Source organism: Musca domestica, unplaced genomic scaffold (genome assembly GCF_030504385.1).
Source record: "Musca domestica strain aabys unplaced genomic scaffold, Musca_domestica.polishedcontigs.V.1.1 189, whole genome shotgun sequence".
NCBI classification, from domain to species: Eukaryota; Metazoa; Arthropoda; class Insecta; order Diptera; family Muscidae; genus Musca; species Musca domestica.
Window position 1 is genome coordinate 45034 of NW_026712244.1, and position 21039 is coordinate 66072.

Consider the following 21039-nt stretch of genomic DNA (forward strand, 5'->3'; position numbering starts at 1 on the left):
AATTTCTTTAAAAATCCTCGTTTATTTGTTTGGAAGTCCTTGAGAAAATTTCTTTAAAAAATCCACGTTTATTTGTTTGGAAGTCCTAGAGAAAATTTCTTTAAAAAATCCACGTTTATTTCTTGGGAAGTCCTTGAGAAAATTTCTTTAAAAAATCCACGTTTATTTCTTGGGAAGTCCTTGAGAAAATTTCTTTAAAAAATCCACGTTTATTTCTTGGGAAGTCCTCAAAGAAAATTTCTTTAAAAAATCCACGTTTATTTCTTGGGAAGTCTTTGAGAAAATTTCTTTAAAAAATCCACATTTATGGTAGTGGAAGTCCTAGAGAAAATTTCTTTAAAAAATCCACGTTTATTTCTTGGGAAGTCTTTGAGAAAATTTCTTTAAAAAATCCACATTTATGGTAGTGGAAGTCCTAGAGAAAATTTCTTTAAAAAATCCACGTTTATGGTAGTGGAAGTCCTTGAGAAAATTTCTTTAAAAAATCCAAGTTTATTTCTTGGGAAGTCCTTGAGAAAATTTCTTTAAAAAATCCACGTTTATTTCTTGGGAAGTCCTTGAGAAAATTTCTTTAAAAAATCCACGTTTATTTCTTGGGAAGTCCTTGAGAAAATTTCTTTAAAAAATCCACGTTTATTTCTTGGGAAGTCCTTGAGAAAATTTCTTTAAAAAATCCACGTTTATTTCTTGGGAAGTCCTTGAGAAAATTTCTTTAAAAAATCCACGTTTATTTCTTGGGAAGTCCTCAAAGAAAATTTCTTTAAAAAATCCACGTTTATGGTAGTGGAAGTCCTTGAGAAAATTTCTTAAAAAAATCCAAGTTTATTTATTGGGAAGTCCTTGAGAAAATTTCTTAAAAAAATCCAAGTTTATTTACTGGGAAGTCCTTGAGAAAATTTCTTTAAAAAATCCACGTTTATGGTAGTGGAAGTCCTTGAGAAAATTTCTTTAAAAAATCCACGTTTATGGTAGTGGAAGTCCTTGAGAAAATTTCTTTAAAAAATCCACGTTTATGGTAGTGGAAGTCCTTGAGAAAATTTCTTTAAAAAATCCACGTTTATGGTAGTGGAAGTCCTTGAGAAAATTTCTTTAAAAAATCCACGTTTATGGTAGTGGAAGTCCTTGAGAAAAATTCTTTAAAAAATCCACGTTTATTTCGTTGGAAGTCTTTGAGAAAATTTCTTTAAAAAATCCACGTTTATTTCTTGGGAAGTTCTTCAGAAAATTTCTTTAAAAAATCCACGTTTATTTCTTGGGAAGTTCTTCAGAAAATTTCTTTAAAAAATCCACGTTTATTTCTTGGGAAGTTCTTCAGAAAATTTCTTTAAAAAATCCACGTTTATTTCTTGGGAAGTTCTACAGAAAATTTCTTTAAAAAATCCACGTTTATTTCTTGGGAAGTTCTTCAGAAAATTTCTTTAAAAAATCCACGTTTATTTCTTGGGAAGTTCTTCAGAAAATTTCTTTAAAAAATCCACGTTTATTTCTTGGGAAGTTCTTCAGAAAATTTCTTTAAAAAATCCACGTTTATTTCTTGGGAAGTCCTTGAGAAAATTTCTTTAAAAAATCCACGTTTATTTCTTGGGAAGTCCTTGAGAAAATTTCTTTAAAAAATCCACGTTTATTTCTTGGGAAGTCCTTGAGAAAATTTCTTTAAAAAATCCACGTTTATTTCTTGGGAAGTCCTTGAGAAAATTTCTTTAAAAAATCCAAGTTTATTTCTTGGGAAGTCCTTGAGAAAATTTCTTTAAAAAATCCACGTTTATTTCTTGGGAAGTCCTTGAGAAAATTTCTTTAAAAAATCCACGTTTATTTCTTGGGAAGTCCTTGAGAAAATTTCTTTAAAAAATCCACGTTTATTTCTTGGGAAGTCCTTGAAAAAATTTCTTTAAAAATCCACGTTTATTTCTTGGGAAGTCCTTGAGAAAATTTCTTTAAAAAATCCACGTTTATTTCTTGGGAAGTCCTTGAGAAAATTTCTTTAAAAAATCCACGTTTATTTCTTGGGAGGTCCTTGAGAAAATTTCTTAAAAAATCCACGTTTATTTCTTGGGAAGTCCTTGAGAACATTTCTTTAAAAAATCCACGTTTATTTCTTGGGAAGTCCTTGAGAAAATTTCTTTAAAAAATCCACGTTTATTTCTTGGGAGGTCCTTGAGAAAATTTCTTTAAAAAATCCACGTTTATTTCTTGGGAAGTCCTTGAGAAAATTTCTTTAAAAAATCCACGTTTATGGCAGTGGAAGTCCTTGAGAAAATTTCTTTAGTGGAAGTCCTTGAGAAAATTTCTTTAAAAAATCCACGTTTATGGCAGTGGAAGTCCTTGAGAAAATTTCTTTAGTGGAAGTCCTTGAGAAAATTTCTTTAAAAAATCCACGTTTATTTCTTTGGCAGGACCTTGAGAAAATTTCTTTAAAAAATCCACGTTTATTTCTTGGGAAGTCCTTGAGAAAATTTCTTTAAAAAGTCCATGTTTATTTCTTGGGAAGTCCTTGAGAAAATTTCTTTAAAAAATCCACGTTTATGGTAGTGGAAATCCTTGAGAAAATTTCTTTAAAAATTATTAAAAACTTTATTAAATTCCCAATTTCTAAAAAAAAAATATTGGCGTATAAGTGTTGCCAACACTCATACGCACCATGTGCCGCAAAATAATTCCATTATCATTTGTCATAGATATTGATAATTATACTTCACATTTCACAACAAATCACCGGGCCTTCAATCAAAAGCCACAGCAATTTTTCACCCTCTCCCCAATTTTTTTTTTTTCAGAAACAGAATTCCAGCAAAACCTTTCAACCTTTGGCCAGTGATAATGCCCAGCAAATGTTGTGAAAAAAAATAAATAAATCTCACAATTCTCTTTGACTTTGATTAATGTTGGGAAATATTTAACACTCGCATTACCGTCGGAAATGTCCAGCTTTACTCGTCTACTCTACCATCTGCCCTTTTTTGTGAAAATGAAAAATATTGTGCTTCGAGGAGCTGCTGCTGCTGACCCCACTGAACATTACAAATGGATATCTTAATGCCAGATGTCTTGGCGGCGCCTTAATGTGTCTGTGTCTCCTTGCTAAAAATCTCCGATGAAAGGTAGCAAAAACACATTACTGTCACATTTTCTTTTGGCGGACAAGAATTATCCCACTAGACTGGACGCTGGAGTACCTTCACATTTTGTTGTTTTCAATATCTTAGATATTCAATTGTATCTTAATCTTATTGCCTATTATGTTGCTCTCGATATTCTCCTTATTCTTCTTCTCCATCCGGCAAATATATACAATCGTCATGAAGTGAAATTAATTGCAAATGACATTTGAAATGTCAAAAGCAAACAGTCGAAACGGCACAGAATGGTGTGACACTCAGGAATACATTATCGCAACTTGTAAATGGTAATGTGTTTATCTCTGGCTGGAGAGGCGGGGACAGTGGGATGGAGTCGGGCTAAATTGTATGGAAAAAAATTAAATTAGAAATCAAATTAAAAATCAATTTTTTCTTCAAAAGAGGCGTATTAATAACAATTTTGAGGAACAGGGTGCGTATGAGTGCTGACATAGCACATACGCCCAACAACTCTTTGGTACAGGCTGCGTATAAGTATTGACAAAACGTATACGGCAATAACTCCATATTAAACTTTTTCAAGAATTTTTCTCCAGGACTTCCACTGCCATAAACGTGGATTTTTTAAAGAAATTTTCTCAAGAACTTCCCAAGAAATAAACGTGGATTTTTTAAAGAAATTTTCTCAAGGACTTCCCAAGAAATAAACGTGGATTTTTTAAAGAAATTTTCTCAAGGACTTCCCAAGAAATAAACGTGGAGTTTTTAAAGAAATTTTCTCAAGGACTTCCCAAGAAATAAACGTGGATTTTTTAAAGAAATTTTCTCAAGGACTTCCCAAGAAATAAACGTGGAGTTTTTAAAGAAATTTTCTCAAGGACTTCCTCTACCATAGACGTGGATTTTTTAAAGAAATTTTCTAAAGGGCCTCAAAAGACATAAACGTGGATTTTTTAAAGAAATTTTCTCAAGGACTTCCCAAGAAATAAACGTGGATTTTTTAAAGAAATTTTCTAAAGGGCCTCAAAAGACATAAACGTGGATTTTTTAAAGAAATTTTCTCAAGGACTTCCCAAGAAATAAACGTGGATTTTTTAAAGAAATTTTCTAAAGGGCCTCAAAAGACATAAACGTGGATTTTTTAAAGAAATTTTCTAAAGGGCCTCAAAAGACATAAACGTGGATTTTTTAAAGAAATTTTCTCAGGGACTTCCACTACCATAAACGTGGATTTTTTAAAGATTTTTTTCTCAAGGACCTTAAAAGACATAAACGTTGATTTTTTAAAGAAATTTTCTCAAGGACCTTCCCAAAAAATAAACGTGGACTTTTTAAAGAAATTTTCTCAAGGACTTCCATAAACGTGGATTTTTTAAAGAATTTTTCTCAAGGACTTCCCAAGAAATAAACGTGGATTTTTTAAAGAAATTTTCTCAAGGTCCTGCCAAACAAATAAACGTGGATTTTTTAAAGAAATTTTCTCAAGGTCCTGCCAAACAAATAAACGTGGATTTTTTAAAGAAATTTTCTTAAGGACTTCCACTAACATAAACGAGGATTTTTTAAAGAAATTTTCTCAAGGACTTCTCAAGAAATAAACGTGACTTTTTTAAAGAAATTTTCTCAAGGACTTCCACTATCATAAACGTGGATTTTTTAAAGAAATTTTTTCAAGGACTTCCACTACCATAAACGTGGATTTTTTTAAGAAATTTTCTCAAGGACCTTCACTACCATAAACGTGGACTTTCAAAAGCAAAAATGTCTCCCTGTTTACGACATTTTTCACAGGTCCTTTGGAGACGGAATTTTATATTTTTCTAAAGGATGTTCAGAGGCAAAAATGTGACGATTTTTTCCAGAGGACCTTCTCAGAAAAGTCGTAGATTTTCAGAGGTAAAAATATAATATAGTTCTAAATACTTTTTTCATAAAGGTTTTTTAAAGAATTTTTCCAAAGGACTTTAAACATTTTTCTACAAAAATCCCAAAGATTCTCATTAGGTTGTATCCAGGTTTTTTTAATTATTCCAAGAACAGTTCTCAAGGACCAGTTTTCGTATCTCCAAAGATCCTTTAAAAACATACTTAAGTGTTTTTATGGACCTTCAAAGAATTTTTTCTATTGGGTTTTCAGACAATTTTTCTAAAGGTCTTCTAGTCAAAAAAGTGGATTTTTCATAGAATTTTATAAAGGATATTGAAAAGATTTTATGAGGAAACATTTTTAAGGACCTTCAGAAACATTTGGGTGGATTTAAAAAAGAATTGAAAGACAGTCATTGGATTTTTTAGAGAATTTTTAAAGGACATTCTAAGACGTAGTTGTGGTGTTTTTGAGAAAGTTTCCTAAGGACCTTCTCACGGACCATTTTGAAATATCCAAGGGCATTGAAGAAAAAATGTTTTTAAGATTTTTTTAATGCAGTTTTTCAAAAAGACCTTCAAAAAAATGTTACCCCTTTTTTAGACGAGAGGCAAGAAAGTGGATTTTTTAAAGAATTTCTGCGTGGATTTGCAAAACAAAACTCGAAACTCCGCAAAGGGATTTTTGAGAGAATTTTTCTTAAAGGACCTTCTCACGAACCATTTTTTAAATCTCTGAAGGACCTTCAAAAACACTTCTTTATGGTCTTTTTCAAAAGGACCCACAAATATTTTTTTAGGATTTTCAGTCGATTTTTCTACAGATCCTTCAGAGGCAAGGAAGTGGATTTTTTTTAAAGGATTTTATAAAGGACATTAAACATTTTGTTTAGAGAATATTTAATGAGCTTCAGAAACATTTGCAGGGATTTTTAAAAACAAAATTTAGAAACCCGCAAAGAATTTTTTAGGTAATTTATTTTTAAAGGACCTTCAAGGCCATTGTCTTAGAGTTTTAAAGAAAGTTTCTAAAGGACCTGCAAAGAATAAAGACCTCCAAAGAAATTTTTTAGACAATTTTTCCGAACCATAAAAGTAAATTTTTAAAAAAAAAAATTATAAAGGACCTTAAAAAAAATCACTCTAGAATTTTCAAGGACTTTTAAAAACATCTGCATGGAATAAAAACAATTTGAAAGACAATCGTAGTATTTTTTTTAGAGAATTCTTTTAAAAGGACCTTCAAGACATTGTCGTGAATTTTTAAAAAAAGGTTTCTAAACGTCCTGCTCACGGACCATTTTTGAAATCTCTGAAGGACCTACAAATATATTGTTAAAGGCCTTCTGCGGACTTTTTCAAACGAACCTTCCAAGAATTTTTTGTAGGGTTCTCAGGTTTTTTTTTTAACAAACCTTCAGAGGCAAGAAAGTAGATTTTTTAAAGAATTTTATAAAGGACCTTCAAAGATTTCTAGAGAAGTTTTAAGGACCATCAGAAACATCTGCGTGCAATAAAAAAATTCAATTTGAAAGACTGTCATAAGTTTTTTTTTATAGAATTCGGACCTTCAGAAACATTGAGTTTTAAAGGTAGTTCTTAAAGGACCTTCAAAAAATTTTCCAGATATTTTTTTGAAAGATCTTCAAAGAAAATTTTAGACGATTTTTCTAAAGGACCTTCAGAAGCAAGGAAGTAAATTTTGTAAAGAATATTATAAAGGACCTCCAAAAAATGTCTCTAGAATTTTCAAGGTCTTTTAAAAACATCTGCGTGGAATAAAAAAAAAACTTCGAAGACATTTTTTAGACCATTTTTCTAAAGGACCTTCCGAAGCATAAAAATAAATTTTTTAAAGAATTTTTTAAAGGACCCTCAAAAAAAATTCTCTAGAATTTTCAAGGACTTTTAAAAAGATCTGCGTGGAATAAAAAAACAATTTAAAAGACAATCGTAGTATTATTGGAAAATTCTTTTAAAAGGACCTTTACAGACATTGTCGTGGATTTTTAAGAATGTTTCTAAAGGACCCGCTCACGGACCATCCAAAAAAATTTTTATAGGGTTCTCAGGCGATTTTCCTAAAGAACTTTCAGAGGCAAAAATGTAGATTTAAAAAAAATACAAAGGACATTCAAAAGATTTCTGAAGAATTTTTTAGGACCTTCAGAAACATCTGCGAAATTTGAAAGCCTCTCAACTGATCTTTTAGAAAATTCTTTTCAAATGACGCTCAAAGTCATTGTCGTGGAGTTTTGAAGAAAGTTTCTCTAAAGGACCTTCAAAGAATTTTTTTCTAAGGGGCAGCCAAAGGGTTTTTAGAAAATCTGTCTAAAGGACCTCTAGAAACAAAAATGTGGATTATTTAAGCAAAGGATATAAAAAATATTAAAGGACCTTCGAAGACATATGAGTGGATACTGACATCATTTTTCTAAAGAAACTTAAAATAGGCATTGATAGGTTTCTCAGACGATTTTTCTAGAGGACCTCCAACAACAAAAAATTGGAATTTTCATAAGAACATTGAAGGATTTTAAGGATAATTTTTTTTTAATACGAAGACATATAAGTCGATATTGACATTATTTTTCTAAAGGACCTTCAAAGAATTTTTTCTAAGAGGAAGCCACAGGGTTTTTAGAAGACTTTTCTAAATGATCTCTAGAAACAAGAATGTGGATTTTTCTTAAGAACACTAAAAGAATTTAAAGATAATTTTATAAAGGACCTTCGAAGACATATGAGTGGATATAGATATTATTTTTCTAAAGGACCTTCAAAGGTTGTTAAATTTATTTTTTCTAAAGGACCTATTTTCTTAAGAACGTCAAAAGAATTTAAAGATAATTTTATAAAGGACATTCCAAGACATATGAGTGGATATTGACATTATTTATCTAAAGGACCTTCAAAGGATGTTAAATTTATTTTTTTTTCTAAAGGACCTTTTTTCTAAAGAATTATTTTTTTTTCTAAAGGACCTATTTTCTTAAGAACGTCAAAAGAATTTAAAGATAATTTTATAAAGGACATTCGAAGACATATGAGTGGATATTGACATTATTTGTCTAAAGGACCTTCAAATGATGTTAAATTTATTTTTTTTCTAAAGGAACTTTTTTAACGAAATAATAAAAAAAAACAAAAAGATCTTCAAAGGGTTTATAAGGACCTCTAAAAGATTTTTTTTTGAAAAATAGTTTTAAGGACTTTCAACAACAGGAGCGTGGGCTTTTAGAAGAATTTTTTCAAATTTCAAATTTAATAGAATTGTCTAAGGAACATTCAAAAAAATCTTTGAAAAAAAATTAAGGACCTTTATCAAATTTTTCCAAGGACCTTCAAAAGATATTTTTGAAAAATAGTATAAAATAGGAATAAATAGGACTTTCAATAGCAGGAGCGTGGGCTTTAAGTAGATTTTTTACCAAATTATCAGTAGGCTTTAAGAAGAACAAAATTATCTTCAAAGGATTTTATGGAATTTTCCTAAAGGACCTTCAAAAAAAAATTTTGAAAAAAATTAAAGGACCTCCAAAAGAATTTTTTGAAAATTTCTTTAAAGGACTTTCAATAACAGAAGCGTGGGCTTTTAGAATATTTTTTCCAAATTTAATAGAATTTTCTAAGGAACATTCAAAAGAATCTTTGAAAAAAATTGAAGGACCTTTATAAAATTTTTCCAAGGACCTTCAAAATATATTTTTGAAAAATTATTTTAAGGACTTTCAACAACAGGAGCCTGGGTTTTTAGAAAATTTTTTCCAAATTATCTGTGGGCTTTAAGAAGAACAAAAGGATCTTCAAAGGATTTTATGGAATTTTTCTAAAGGACCTTCATAAGAATTTTTGCAAAATTTTTTAAAGGACCTCCAGAGGCGTATGCGATGACTTAAGAAAATTTTTTCCAAATTATCTTCAGAAATAAAAAAAGAGGATTTTTTGTGAATTATTGGAAAATTCCATCCCACTATGATTTTGCAATTATTTCTCGCCTCATTTTTATTTCCCTCTTGAGGATTATTCAGCTGTATCTGTATTATAAATAGATTTGCAAATGCTTGTGTTTTTTTTCCTGCTGTCTGCTGTGAAGTATTCACTTGAGGATATGGCTGCTGAAAGTTCAGAATCTTCCAGTAAATAAATTTATGTTAATGTTAAGAGATGTTGAGAGGGAGGGTGAGTGAGGGAAACCGGTTAAATATTAATGTGGCATAACGACATTAGGTTTTGGATTTGAGCCAAAGGATGAAGGAGATTGTCGAATAATAATAGTTTAAGAAAAAAAATGCAATTAATTCCTACAAATTCCAAGGGAAAAATCACAAAAATATTAAAGCAGTGCCTCAGTGCGTATGAGTGTTGTCAGCATTTATACGCCCTAGTGTCCCTTGATTGAAATTTTATTTTAAGGATATTGCCGAATAATAATAGTTTAAGAAAAAAATGTAATTAATTCCTACAAATTCCAAGGGAAAATTCCCAGAAAATTTAAGGAGTTCCTCAGTGCGTATGAGTGCAGTCACCATTTATACGCCCCAGTGTCCCTTGATTGAAATTCCTCTCCTTGCAGTTGTAAAAATTTCAAATTACTAAGTCCCTCGAAGCTCCTCAAGAAAAAAATTAAACCCGTACCTTAGGGCGTATGAGTGTTGTCAGCATTTATACGCCCTAGTATCACTTGATTGAAATTCTTCTCTTCTTGCAGTTGTAACAATTTCAAATTACTAAGTCCCTCGAAGCTCCTCAAGTAGCTTCATTTTGCAGCTCTGACAGGCCCCTCGGAAGTTCTTCAAATGCCCATTAAAGCTATTACGAATTTTTGCCTTAAGCACTCAACTTTTTCCAATATTCCGCAATTCAAGTCATGGCCTCATTATTGGTATGGTCATGCCATAGCGCCGCAGACATTTTAAATATTCAGTACCAGACCTTGCCATCAACATCGCAACACTCGTTGTCCATCAGGGAAAGTGCAATCAAAATCTCGTCTAGTTGTAACAACCATGTGTCATGGAGCGGCGGAGGAGAAGAGTGGAAAAACATGCCAATGACCACGAACTAAAAACAACGCCAATTATTCAAAGGCGGTAGGTCTTTCGTGGACATGGATAGGCAAGTTGTTATCCTGCCTGCCTTTTCGGTGTCGTCGTCGGCTGGCCACAACTGCAACATGACGTTTTTCGTCGTCGAAAATGACCTCATTATTTCCAAAATGAACCAACCGTGACATCAAACTGTCCAACGCCATCGAGCGAGGCAGAGAAGTGTGGCATTTGAATGTCACAGCGGTAATGCTAATGAAGACAATTTTAAAGTCTAATTGAAAAAAAAATCTGATGATGAAGAAATTTACCCGAGATTTTCATATATAAAAGAAGTGGCGACCGGGTGCGTATAATTGTTGACAACAAGTATACGCACATTTGTAGTATGAAGAGAATGCTGTGTTTTAAGGAATCCATTTACTAAGTTGTTATTATTTTTGAATTTTTTTTTATTTAAGATCGTGGATTTTTTTTTTGAAATATTTTTGAAATTTTTAGAATACGTGGATTTTTTAAAAAAATATATTTTTGATTTTTTTTTTAATTTTTTTTTTTAAATTATTATTGATTTTTTAGAGCCTGAGGATTCTTTCGAGACAGGAGAATGGATTTTTTTTCAAGAATTTCATCAAAGGCATTCAGAAGATTTTTACAGAATTTTTTTGAGGACCTTCAGAAACATTTGCCTGGATTTATAAAACAAAATTTGAAAACCCTCAAATTTTTTTTATGGAATTCTTATTAAATGTCCTTCAGAGGCATCGCCGTGGAGTTTTAAAGAAAATTTCTAAAGGACCTTCTCACGAACCATTTATGATATCTCTGGAGGACCTTCAAATATATTTTCAAGGGTTTTTATACATTTTTTCAAAGGACCTTCAAAGAATTTTTTCTATGGGGTTGTAAGACCGGATTTTTCTGAAAGTCAATCAGAGGCAACAAACTGATACCTATAACAAATTTGTATAAAAGAAGTGGGAGCCTGGTGCGTATAATTGCTGGCATCAAGTATACGCACATTTGTTCTATGAAAATCTAAACGAGAATTTTTTTGAAGAGAATGCTTTGTTTTAAGTACTTCGTTGACTAAGTTGTTATCATTTTTAAATTATTTTGTTTTTTTTTTTATTTTTTTTAATTTCAGATCGCGTTTTTTTTAATTTTTTAAAATACGTGGATTTTTTAAAAAAATATATTTTTGAATTTTTTTTTTAAATTTTTTTTAAAAAATTGTTTATGATTTTTTAGAGCCTGAGGATTCTTCCGAGGCAGAAGAATGGATTTTTTAAAGAATTACATCAAGGGCATTCAGAAGATTTTTACAGAATTTTTTGAGGACCTTCAGAAATATTTGCGTGGATTTAAAAAAAAAAATGAAAAACCTCCAACGCTTTTTTACGGAATTATTTTTAAAGGGCCGTCAAAGGCATTATCGGGGAATTTTAAAGAAAATTTCTCAAGGACCTTCTAACGAACCATTTATGATATCCCTGAAGGACCTTCTAATCTATTTTTAAGATTTTTTATAGATTTTTTCAAAGGACCTTCAAAGAATTTTTTCTATGGGGTTGTATGACCGGATTTTTCTGAAAGTCAATCAGAGGCAACAAACTGATACCAATATCAAATATCAAAATTCCAGACAATGTTAAAGTCTAATTGAAAAAAAAAAAAACGCTGGTGAAGAAATTTACCCAAGATTTTTGTATAAAAGAAGTGGGAGCCGGGTTCGTATAATTGCTAGCATCAAGTATACGCACACTTGTTCTATGAAAATCTAAACGAGAATTTTTTGAAGAGAATGCTTTGTTTTAAGGACTTCGTTGACTAAGTTGCTATCATTTTTAAATTATTTTGTTTTTTTTTAATTTCAGATCGCGTTTCTTTTGAAATTTTTAGAATACGTGGAATTTTTAAAAAATATATTTTTGAATTTTTTTTTTTTAATTTTTTTTTTTAAATTATTATTAATTTTTTAGAGCCTGAGGATTCTTTCGAGACAGGAGAATGGATTTTTTTTTAAAGAATTTTATACAAGACATTCAAACAAGTTCTACAGAATTTTTTTGGGGACCTTCAGAAACATTTGCGTGGATTTTTAAAACAAAATTTGAAAATCCTCCAAGGTTTTTTACGGAATTATTTTTAAAGGGCCTCAAAGGCATTTTCGGGGAATTTTAAAGAAAACCTTCTCACGAACCATTTTTGATATCCCTGAAGGACCTTCAAATATATGTTTAAGATTTTTTTACAGATTTTTCCAAAGGACCTTCAAAGAATTTTTTCTATAGGGTTTTAAGACGATTTTTCTAAAGGACCTTCAGAGGCAAGAAAGTGATTGTTTTAAAAAATTTTATAAAGGACCCCCAAAAATTTCTCGAGAATTTTCAATGACTTTTAAAAACATCTGCGTGGATTTAAAAGAAAAACACAAACTTAAAGACAATCATTTTTTTAGAGAATTCTTTTAAAAGGACCTTCAAAATCATTGTCGTAGATTTTTCAAGCAACTTTCTAAAGGACCTGCTCACGGACCATTTTTGAAATCTCTAAACGACTTATAAAAACATTTTTTAAGGTTTTTAATAGACTTTTTCAAAAGGACCTTCAAAGATTTTTTTCTAAAGGACCTTCTCAAGAACCATTTTTGATATCCCTGAAGGACCTTCAAATATATTTTTTAAAGTTTTTTTTATGGATTTTTTCAAAGGACCTTCAACGAATTTTTTCTATGGGGTTTTAAGACGATTTTTCTAAAGGACATTCAGAGGCAAGAAAGTGGTTGTTTTAAAAAATTTTATAAAGGACCTCCAAAGAATTTCCAAGGACTTTCAAAAACATCTGCGTGGATTTAAAAAAAAAATTAAAGACAATAATTTTTTTTAGAGAATTCTTTTAAAAGGACCTTCAAAGTCATTGTCGTAGATTTTTAATGCAACTTTCTAAAGGACCTGCTCACGGACCATTTTCGAAATCTCTAAACGACTTATAAAAACAATTTTTTAAGGTTTTTAATAGACTTTTTGAAAAGGACCTTCAAAGATTTTTTTCTAAAGGAACTTCTCACGAACCATTTATGATATCTTTGAAGGACCTTCAAATATATGTTTAAGGTTTTTTATGGATATTTTTAAAGGACCTTTAAAGAATTTTTTCTATGGTGTTTTAAGATGATTTTTATAAAGACCCTTTTAAAAAATGTTATAAAGGACCTCCAACAAATTTCTCGAGAATTTTCAATGACTTTCAAAAACATCTACGTGGACTTAAAAAAAACCATTTGAAAGACAATCATAGTATTTTTTAGAGAATTTATTTTAAAAGGACCTTCAATGACATTGTCGTGAATTTTTAAAGAAAGTTTCTAGAGGACCCGATCACGGACCCTTTTCGAAACCTCTAAACGAACTATAAAAAAAATTTTTAGAGGTTTTTATGGACTTTTGCAAAAGGACCTTCAAACAATTTTTTTCATTTTTTTCAGTCGATTTTTTTAAAGAGGCAAGAAAGTGGATTTTTCTAAAGAATTTTATAAAGAGCATTAAATTAAATTTTTATTTAATGCTCTTTTTAAGAAAAATTTAAATGACCTTCAGAAAAATCTGAGTGGATTTTCAAAACAATATTCGAAAAACCCTCAAAAAGATTTTTTTGGAAAACTTTTTCAAAATTACCCTCAAAGATTTTTTTTATTTTTCAGCGATTTTTCTAAAGGTCCTTCAGAGGCAAGAAAGTGGATTTTTTGAAGAATTTTATGAAGGACATTAAAATATTTTTTAGAGACTTCAGACCTTCAGAAAAATCTCCATGGATTTTCGAAACAAAATTCGAAAGCCTTTAAAAGGCTTTTTTTAGGAAATTCTTCTTAAAGGACATTCAAAGGTATGAACTGTGAAGTTTTTAGGAAAGTTTCAAAAGGACCTTCAACGATTTTTCCCACCCGGATATCTTAATTCCACATACCAACGGAGACCTCAATATCAAATTTCGGAATTCCAGCTCTACAGGGTGAGATGAAAAAACTGCAACCAATTTCAGGCTACTGTTATTTCTAAGCCACTTGTCCGACAGCTGTTAAACTGCTGCGAAACTTAAAAAAATATTCGGTGAATAATGACGCAAAAATCATCAAAATACCGAATATCGGGAGGTATCGTTATATGGAGGCTATATGAAGACGTGGACCTGCACAGACATTTTTCTGTCTTAGACTGTAGTATCCATTACGAACCTCTACTACCAAATTTCAAACAATTCCGGTGAATAATGTCGCTAAAATCATCAAAATACCGAATATCGGGAGGTATCGTTATATGGGGGCTATACGAAGACGTGGACCTGCATACCCCATTTTTAATACCAAAAGTCCTGCAGACATAACAGACATTTCAGTGAAATTTTATCAATCTTTCTCATTTCGTTCGGAAGCTAGAATGATTTCCACAGACGGACAGACGGTCGGACATCGCTAAACCGACATAGAATTCTATGCTGATTAAGAGTATATATACTTTGTGGAGTCTAAAATGTATGTTTCGAGGTGTTACAAACGGAATGACAAACTTAGTATACCCTCCATACAATGTTGAGGGGTATACAAATAGGGGAGGCTTTTTACGTTGGGCGCCAAATGTCCTTTAAACGAACATTTTTGCGATTTTCGTAAAGAAATTTTTTTTTGCGATTTTCGGTGTAAAATATATTTTGGCGTTTTTCTCAAGATTATCGTAAAGAAAATTTTGGCGTTTTTCGAAAATTTTTGCGATTTTCGCACACAATTTTCGTATAAAATTTTTTTCCGATTTTTGCCAACGATTTTCCTATAAAAAAATTTGGTGATTTTCGCCAACGATTTTCTATAGGATTTTTTTGCGATTTTCGCAATAATTTTCCTATAGAACATTTTTGCGATTTTCGTATAGAAAAGTTTGGCGTTTTTCGCCAACGATTTTCGTATAGAAAATTTTGGCGTTTTTCGCCAAGATTTTCGTATAGAAAATTTTGGCGTTTTTCGCCAAGATTTTCGTATAGAAAATTTTGGCGGTTTTCGCCAACGATTTTCGTATAGAAAATTTTGGCGTTTTTCGCCAACGATTTTCGTATAGAAAATGTTTGCGATTTTCGGAATAATTTTCCTATAGAACATTTTTGCGATTTTCCTATAGAAAATTTTGGCGTTTTTGGCAAATTTTTGCGATTTTTGCAATAATTTTCCAAAAGAAAATTTTTGTGATTTTCGCCAACGATTTTCGTATAGAAAATTTTGGCGTTTTTCGCCAACGATTTTCGTATAGAAAATTTTTTCGCATTTTTCGCCAAGATTTTCGTATAGAAAATTTTTTCGCGTTTTTCGCCAACGATTTTCGTATAGAAAGTTTTTGACGTTTTTCGCCAAGATTTTCGTGTAGAAAATTTTGTCGTTTTTCGCCAACGATTATCGTATAGATTTTTTTTTCATATAAATATAAATATTATTTATTATTTTATTTTATTTTTTTTTTTTTTTTTTTTTTTTTTTTTTTTTTAATCACGTGCTTTGCCGCTAATGTGTAGTATATGATTTGTAATTTTCGACAGTAGCATGATGTCATGTTTTTCACTTGTTTTTTTCGTTTGTTTGTTTTCTTCTTCTGGGAAGAAAATAAACTTTCAAATGGTGTGTCACACACAACACGAAAAAAAAACGCAGTGATTTTTTTTCTTTTGAAAAAAAAAATGCGAATTTTCAAAACCCTTTGCCCTTTAATGACCAATAAATAAAAGAGGGGTTTAAGTGTCCACTGTATGTATGTTGTCGCCGAGCAATGAGTGCAACATAAACATGAAAGAACAAGAAAATCCTCTTTAAATGTCAATTTCTCACTGTTTGATTTATTTTTATATGAGTCACACACAGATACACATATACAACAAATGTTGGTTTAAAATTGTCTTTTTTTCTCTGTTTTCTTAATTTAAATATTTATTGTTTTTTTTTTTTGTTTTTTTTTTTTTTTTTTTTTGCTTTTGTACTTACTGATTTCAATTTTGGTCATGCTGAGGCCCCTTGTCGGTTTACGCCAGTGTCGGAGCCAACCTTTCGTCTGGAAGTACTGTAACAAACTGGAGGCCATACGACCATTTGCAACTTGATTCTGGCGCTGATTATTGGCACCAGTACCACTACCACCGCCACTACCACTGGCCGTGAATGTGGTGGCCGTCTTGCCACCACGTTCAATTTCCGATGAACGGCATGACGATGATGTATCAAACGATGAGCTACGCCGCTTGTGATTACCACGCTGGCCAAAACAGACGCAGCTACGCAACATGATGATGTTCGGTTTCAAACGGCCGTGGTTGCCGGCGATGTTGTTATCTGGCGTTGTTGTAGGTGTTGTTGCTGTTGTCTGGGCCGTTGTGGGGTCTAGCAATGTCTTGTCTGGGTCTTCAATTGTTGCTGTGGCCAGTGATATTTGATGAAGACGTCGACGACAGGTAGTGGAAGGTGATAATGTTGTAGTTCTCAAGGAAGAAGAATAGGAGGAGACGTTGTAGATATTTGCTGGAGACACGTATAATGGAAGATGATGCAATACCAATGCACTTTGTTCTGTAGCCGTTGTATTGCCGTTAATTTTATTTTTTTAAGGAGAAATATTTACGGGCCTTTCTTTTCCCACCCTCAAACAATGGTGGCTTGCTTCAAATATGTGTGTGTACGTGTTTGCCTCTGGCAATGTTTATAAACCAAAATATAAACAAACCATTGAGTAAGACTATTTTCTTTCTCAACAGTGTTTGGTTTAACTCACGTGCTATACGGAATCTCCTTATAAACAATGGTACTCTCTCTCACGCGCGCTCTCATTCACATACTGTTCTCACACACATCTACTTCAAATTGAATGTAAACAAAGGAATAACAAATCGTTTGCCTTACTATTAAACCACCAACACGTGCTGGTAAGCTCTTTGCCATACACAGAGACGCTCTCTCTCTTGCTCTCACTGTTATATGTGTGTATTTCTCCTCTCACATTCAAAGACCGTAAATAAAGCACAAATATGAAGCGCTCTAATATTTTGTTGCTTTAACTATGCACGTGTATAACAATAGATGGTGTTGCTGTTTTTTTTTTCTTTCTTTCTTTGCTCTGGCTCTCTAACTCACATATACTCTTCTATTCACACACACTCACATTGCTAGAGTATTGTAAACAAACGAACAATGGGGATTAGTAGTAGTAGAGCCTTTGGCCGTATGTTTTTGTTATTGCCTTAGAAATTGTGGCCGTTTTTTCTGGGAATCTCTTAAACGATGAATGTAGTAGTTGTTGTTATTGTAAGAGGCCGTAATAATTCCAATTTAAACGGCATTTCTTTGTTTATTTTTATATTCTCTCTCCCTGTTTAAAGTTCTACAAATATTTACCATTACCAAGTGTTATTATTTTAAATGGCAAACTTTTGCTCAAGGCTATTGCTTTACAATGCCATTAATTGGTCAACTTTTGCGGTAGTTTTTAGTTGGAAAATATTAGATAATTGGGAAGACAATTTGGATTTTTTTAGGAATTCTCTTTGGTGGAATTTACATAATTGTGTTGGGCTCTGACCTTGATCTGGCTCTATTTAAATTTCAATGGAAATAACGTTTAGGCCATCATTAATTTCAGACAAGTGAAGCGGAAAACTGGAAAGAGACGAGAAAACGATATATTTAAAAATAATTAAAAAAAAAATATTTCAAATTTAGGAATTATTTAGCAAAAATATTTTGAATCAAGGGAGCATTTTTGTTTATTAATTAATTTTTTTTTTTATTTTTATATACATTTATTTTTTTAAGAAAACCAATATTTTGAGAAATATATTTTTTTTAAGAACATTTTAGGAAAAAATAGTATTCTTTAATAGTGTTTAAAAATTATTTTGTTAAATTTTTAGCGATTTTTTGAATTATATTTAAAATAAATAAAAAAAAATAATTACAAAATTTTAAATCGTAAATCAAAAAATATTTTAAAAAATAGGAAAAATTAGATTTCTTTAATTCTAAAAAAATAAATAAATTTAAAAAAAAATCGTTGACGAAAAATATTTTTGAAAAAAATTATCATTATCATTATTATTATTATTATTATTATTATTATTATTATTATTATTATTATTATTATTATTATTATTATTATTATTATTATTATTATTATTATTATTATTATTATTATTATTATTATTATTATTATTATTATTATTATTATTATTATTATTATTATTATTATTATTATTATTATTATTATTATTATTATTATTATTGTATTATTATATTATTACTATTATTATTATTATTATTATTATTATTATTATTATTATATTATTATTATTATTATTATTATTATTATTATTATTATTATTATTATTATTATTATTATTATTATTATTATTATTAGTATTATTATTATTATTATTATTATTATTATTATTATTATTATTATTATTATTATTATTATTATTATTATTATTATTATTATTATTATATTATTATTATTATTATATTATTATTATTATTATTATTATTATTATTATTATTATTATATATTATTATTATTATTATTATTATTATTATTATTATTATTATTATTATTATTATTATTATTATTATTATTATTATTATTATTATTATTATTATTATTATTATTTTATTATTATTATTATTATTATTATTATTATTATTATTATTATTATTATTATTATTATTATTATTATTATTATTATTATTATTATTATTATTATTATTATTATTATTATTATTATATTATTATTATTATTATTATTATTATTATATTATTATTATTATTATTATTATTATTATATTATTATTATTATTATTATTATTATTATTATTATTATTATTATTATTATTATTATTATTATTATTTATCAAATAAATTTATAAAAAAAATATCGTTGACGAAAATCATAAAAATTATTGTATAATAAAATTTAATAAAAAAAATTATTTTAAAAAATTTATTATTATTAATTATTAAATTATTTTTTTTTTTAAATTTTTAAAAAATAAAAAATTTTTCCTTGAAAATTTTTTTCCATACCCTCCCCTTCTGCAAATAACTTTCGTCGCCCCGCCAACATTTTGCGTCAATATTTCCCATAACGCAGTTATTGCCAGCTTTACCCATGGCTCATAATTCGACTTATTGGATTTTGATAACATTTTTATGGCCAAAAGCATATTTTTTTTTTTTTTTTTGGAAGAATGGGTAGGAGGAGTGTTTGGATTTTGCATTTCCTTCCTTTCATGCCATCCTCTATAGTGTCTTATACAGTGTTAATGTCGCTTCATTGTCTCCATTTTCATTATCTACATTGTCATTATTTTTTGGCGTTCATTTCGTTGATAGCTTTTCACTTTCTTAATAGCAAAACAATAATAAAATTTTGTTATAATAGACAAGAAACATGAAATGCCATCATAATTTAGTAGGGGAAGCAAAAGCAGGGAGGGAGAAAGGCGCCGGGGGTTGTGCATCAATGATAATGAAAAAAATAATTGTCATTAATTTTTTAATGAAAAATAAAGTGTGGAAAATTTTACCCAAAATCGCTAAAATTTGAATTTTTAATAAACCATGTCTGTGGATTTATTGCAAATATTATTTTTAAAAAATCCAAGCCTGTGGATTTATTGCAAATATTATTTTTAAAAAATCCAAGTCTGTGGATTTATTGAAAAAATAATTTTTAAAAAATCCACGTCTATGGATTTATTGAAAAAATAATTTTTAAAAAATCCACGTCTGTGGATTTATTGAAAAAATAATTTTTAAAAAAATCCAAGTCTTTAGATTTATTGAAAAAATAATTTTTAAAAAATCCAAGTCTGTGGATTTATTGAAAAAATAATTTTTAAAAATCTACGTGTGTGGATTTATTGAAAAAATAATTTTTAAAAAATCCACGTCTATGGATTTACTGAAAAAATAATTTTTAAAAAATCCACGTCTGTGGATTTATTGAAAAAATAATTTTTAAAAAAATCCAAGTCTGTAGATTTATTGAAAAAATAATTTTTAAAAAATCCAAGTCTGTGGATTCATTTAAAAAATAATTTTAAATAATCCACGTCTGTGAATTTATTGAAAAAATAATTTTTAAAAAATCCACGTCTGTGGTGGATTTATTGAAAAAATAATTTTAAATAATCCACGTATGTGAATTTATTGAAAAAATAATTTTTAAAAAATCCAGGTCTGTGGATTTATTAAAAAAAATAATTTTAAATAATCCACGTCTGTGAATTTATTGAAAAAATAATTTTTAAATAATCCACGTCTGTGGATATATTGAAAAAATAATTTTTAAAAAATCCACGTCTGTGGTGGATTTATTGAAAAAATAATTTTTAAAAAATCCACGTCTGTGGTGGATTTATTGAAAAAATAATTTTTAAAAAATCCACGTCTGTGGTGGATTTATTGAAAAAATAATTTTTAAAAAATCCACGTCTGTAGATTTATTGAAAAAATAGTTTTTAAAAAATCCAAGTCTGTGGATTTATTGAAAAAATAATTTTTAAAAAATCCACGTCTGTGAATTTATTGAAAAAATAATTTTTAAATAATCCAGGTCTGTGGATTTATTAAAAAAAATAATTTTAAATAATCCAGGTCTGTGGATTTATTAAAAAAAATAATTTTTAAAAAATCCACGTCTGCGATTTATTGTAAAAATAATTTTTAAAAATCCACGTCTGTGGTGGATTTATTGAAAAAATAATTTTTAAAAATCCACGTCAGTGGTGGATTTATTGAAAAATTAATTTTTAAAAAATCAACGTGTGTGGATTTATTGAAAAAATAATTTTTAAAAAATCCACGTCTGTGGATTTATTGAAAAAATAATTTTTAAAAAATCCACGTTTGTGGATTAATTGAAAAAATATTTTTTAAAAAATCCACGTTTGTGGATTAATTGAAAAAATAATTTTTAAAAAATCCACGTCTGTGGATTTATTAAAAAAATAATTTTTAAAAAATCCA

At 29.2% G+C, this 21039-nt stretch overlaps 1 protein-coding gene across 1 annotated transcript in view; it reads right to left on the bottom strand.

Moving 5' to 3' along the window:
• Nucleotides 1-21039, bottom strand: part of LOC131801957 (serine/threonine-protein phosphatase with EF-hands pef-1-like) — a gene marked incomplete at its 3' end in the record, with an annotated part of 105601 nt that overhangs the window by 35227 nt on the left and 49335 nt on the right. The window contains exon 2 of the mRNA XM_059121103.1: nucleotides 16011-17672. Within this exon, the coding sequence (XP_058977086.1) occupies nucleotides 16011-16308 (298 nt within the window). The remainder of the gene's footprint in view (nucleotides 1-16010; nucleotides 17673-21039) is intronic.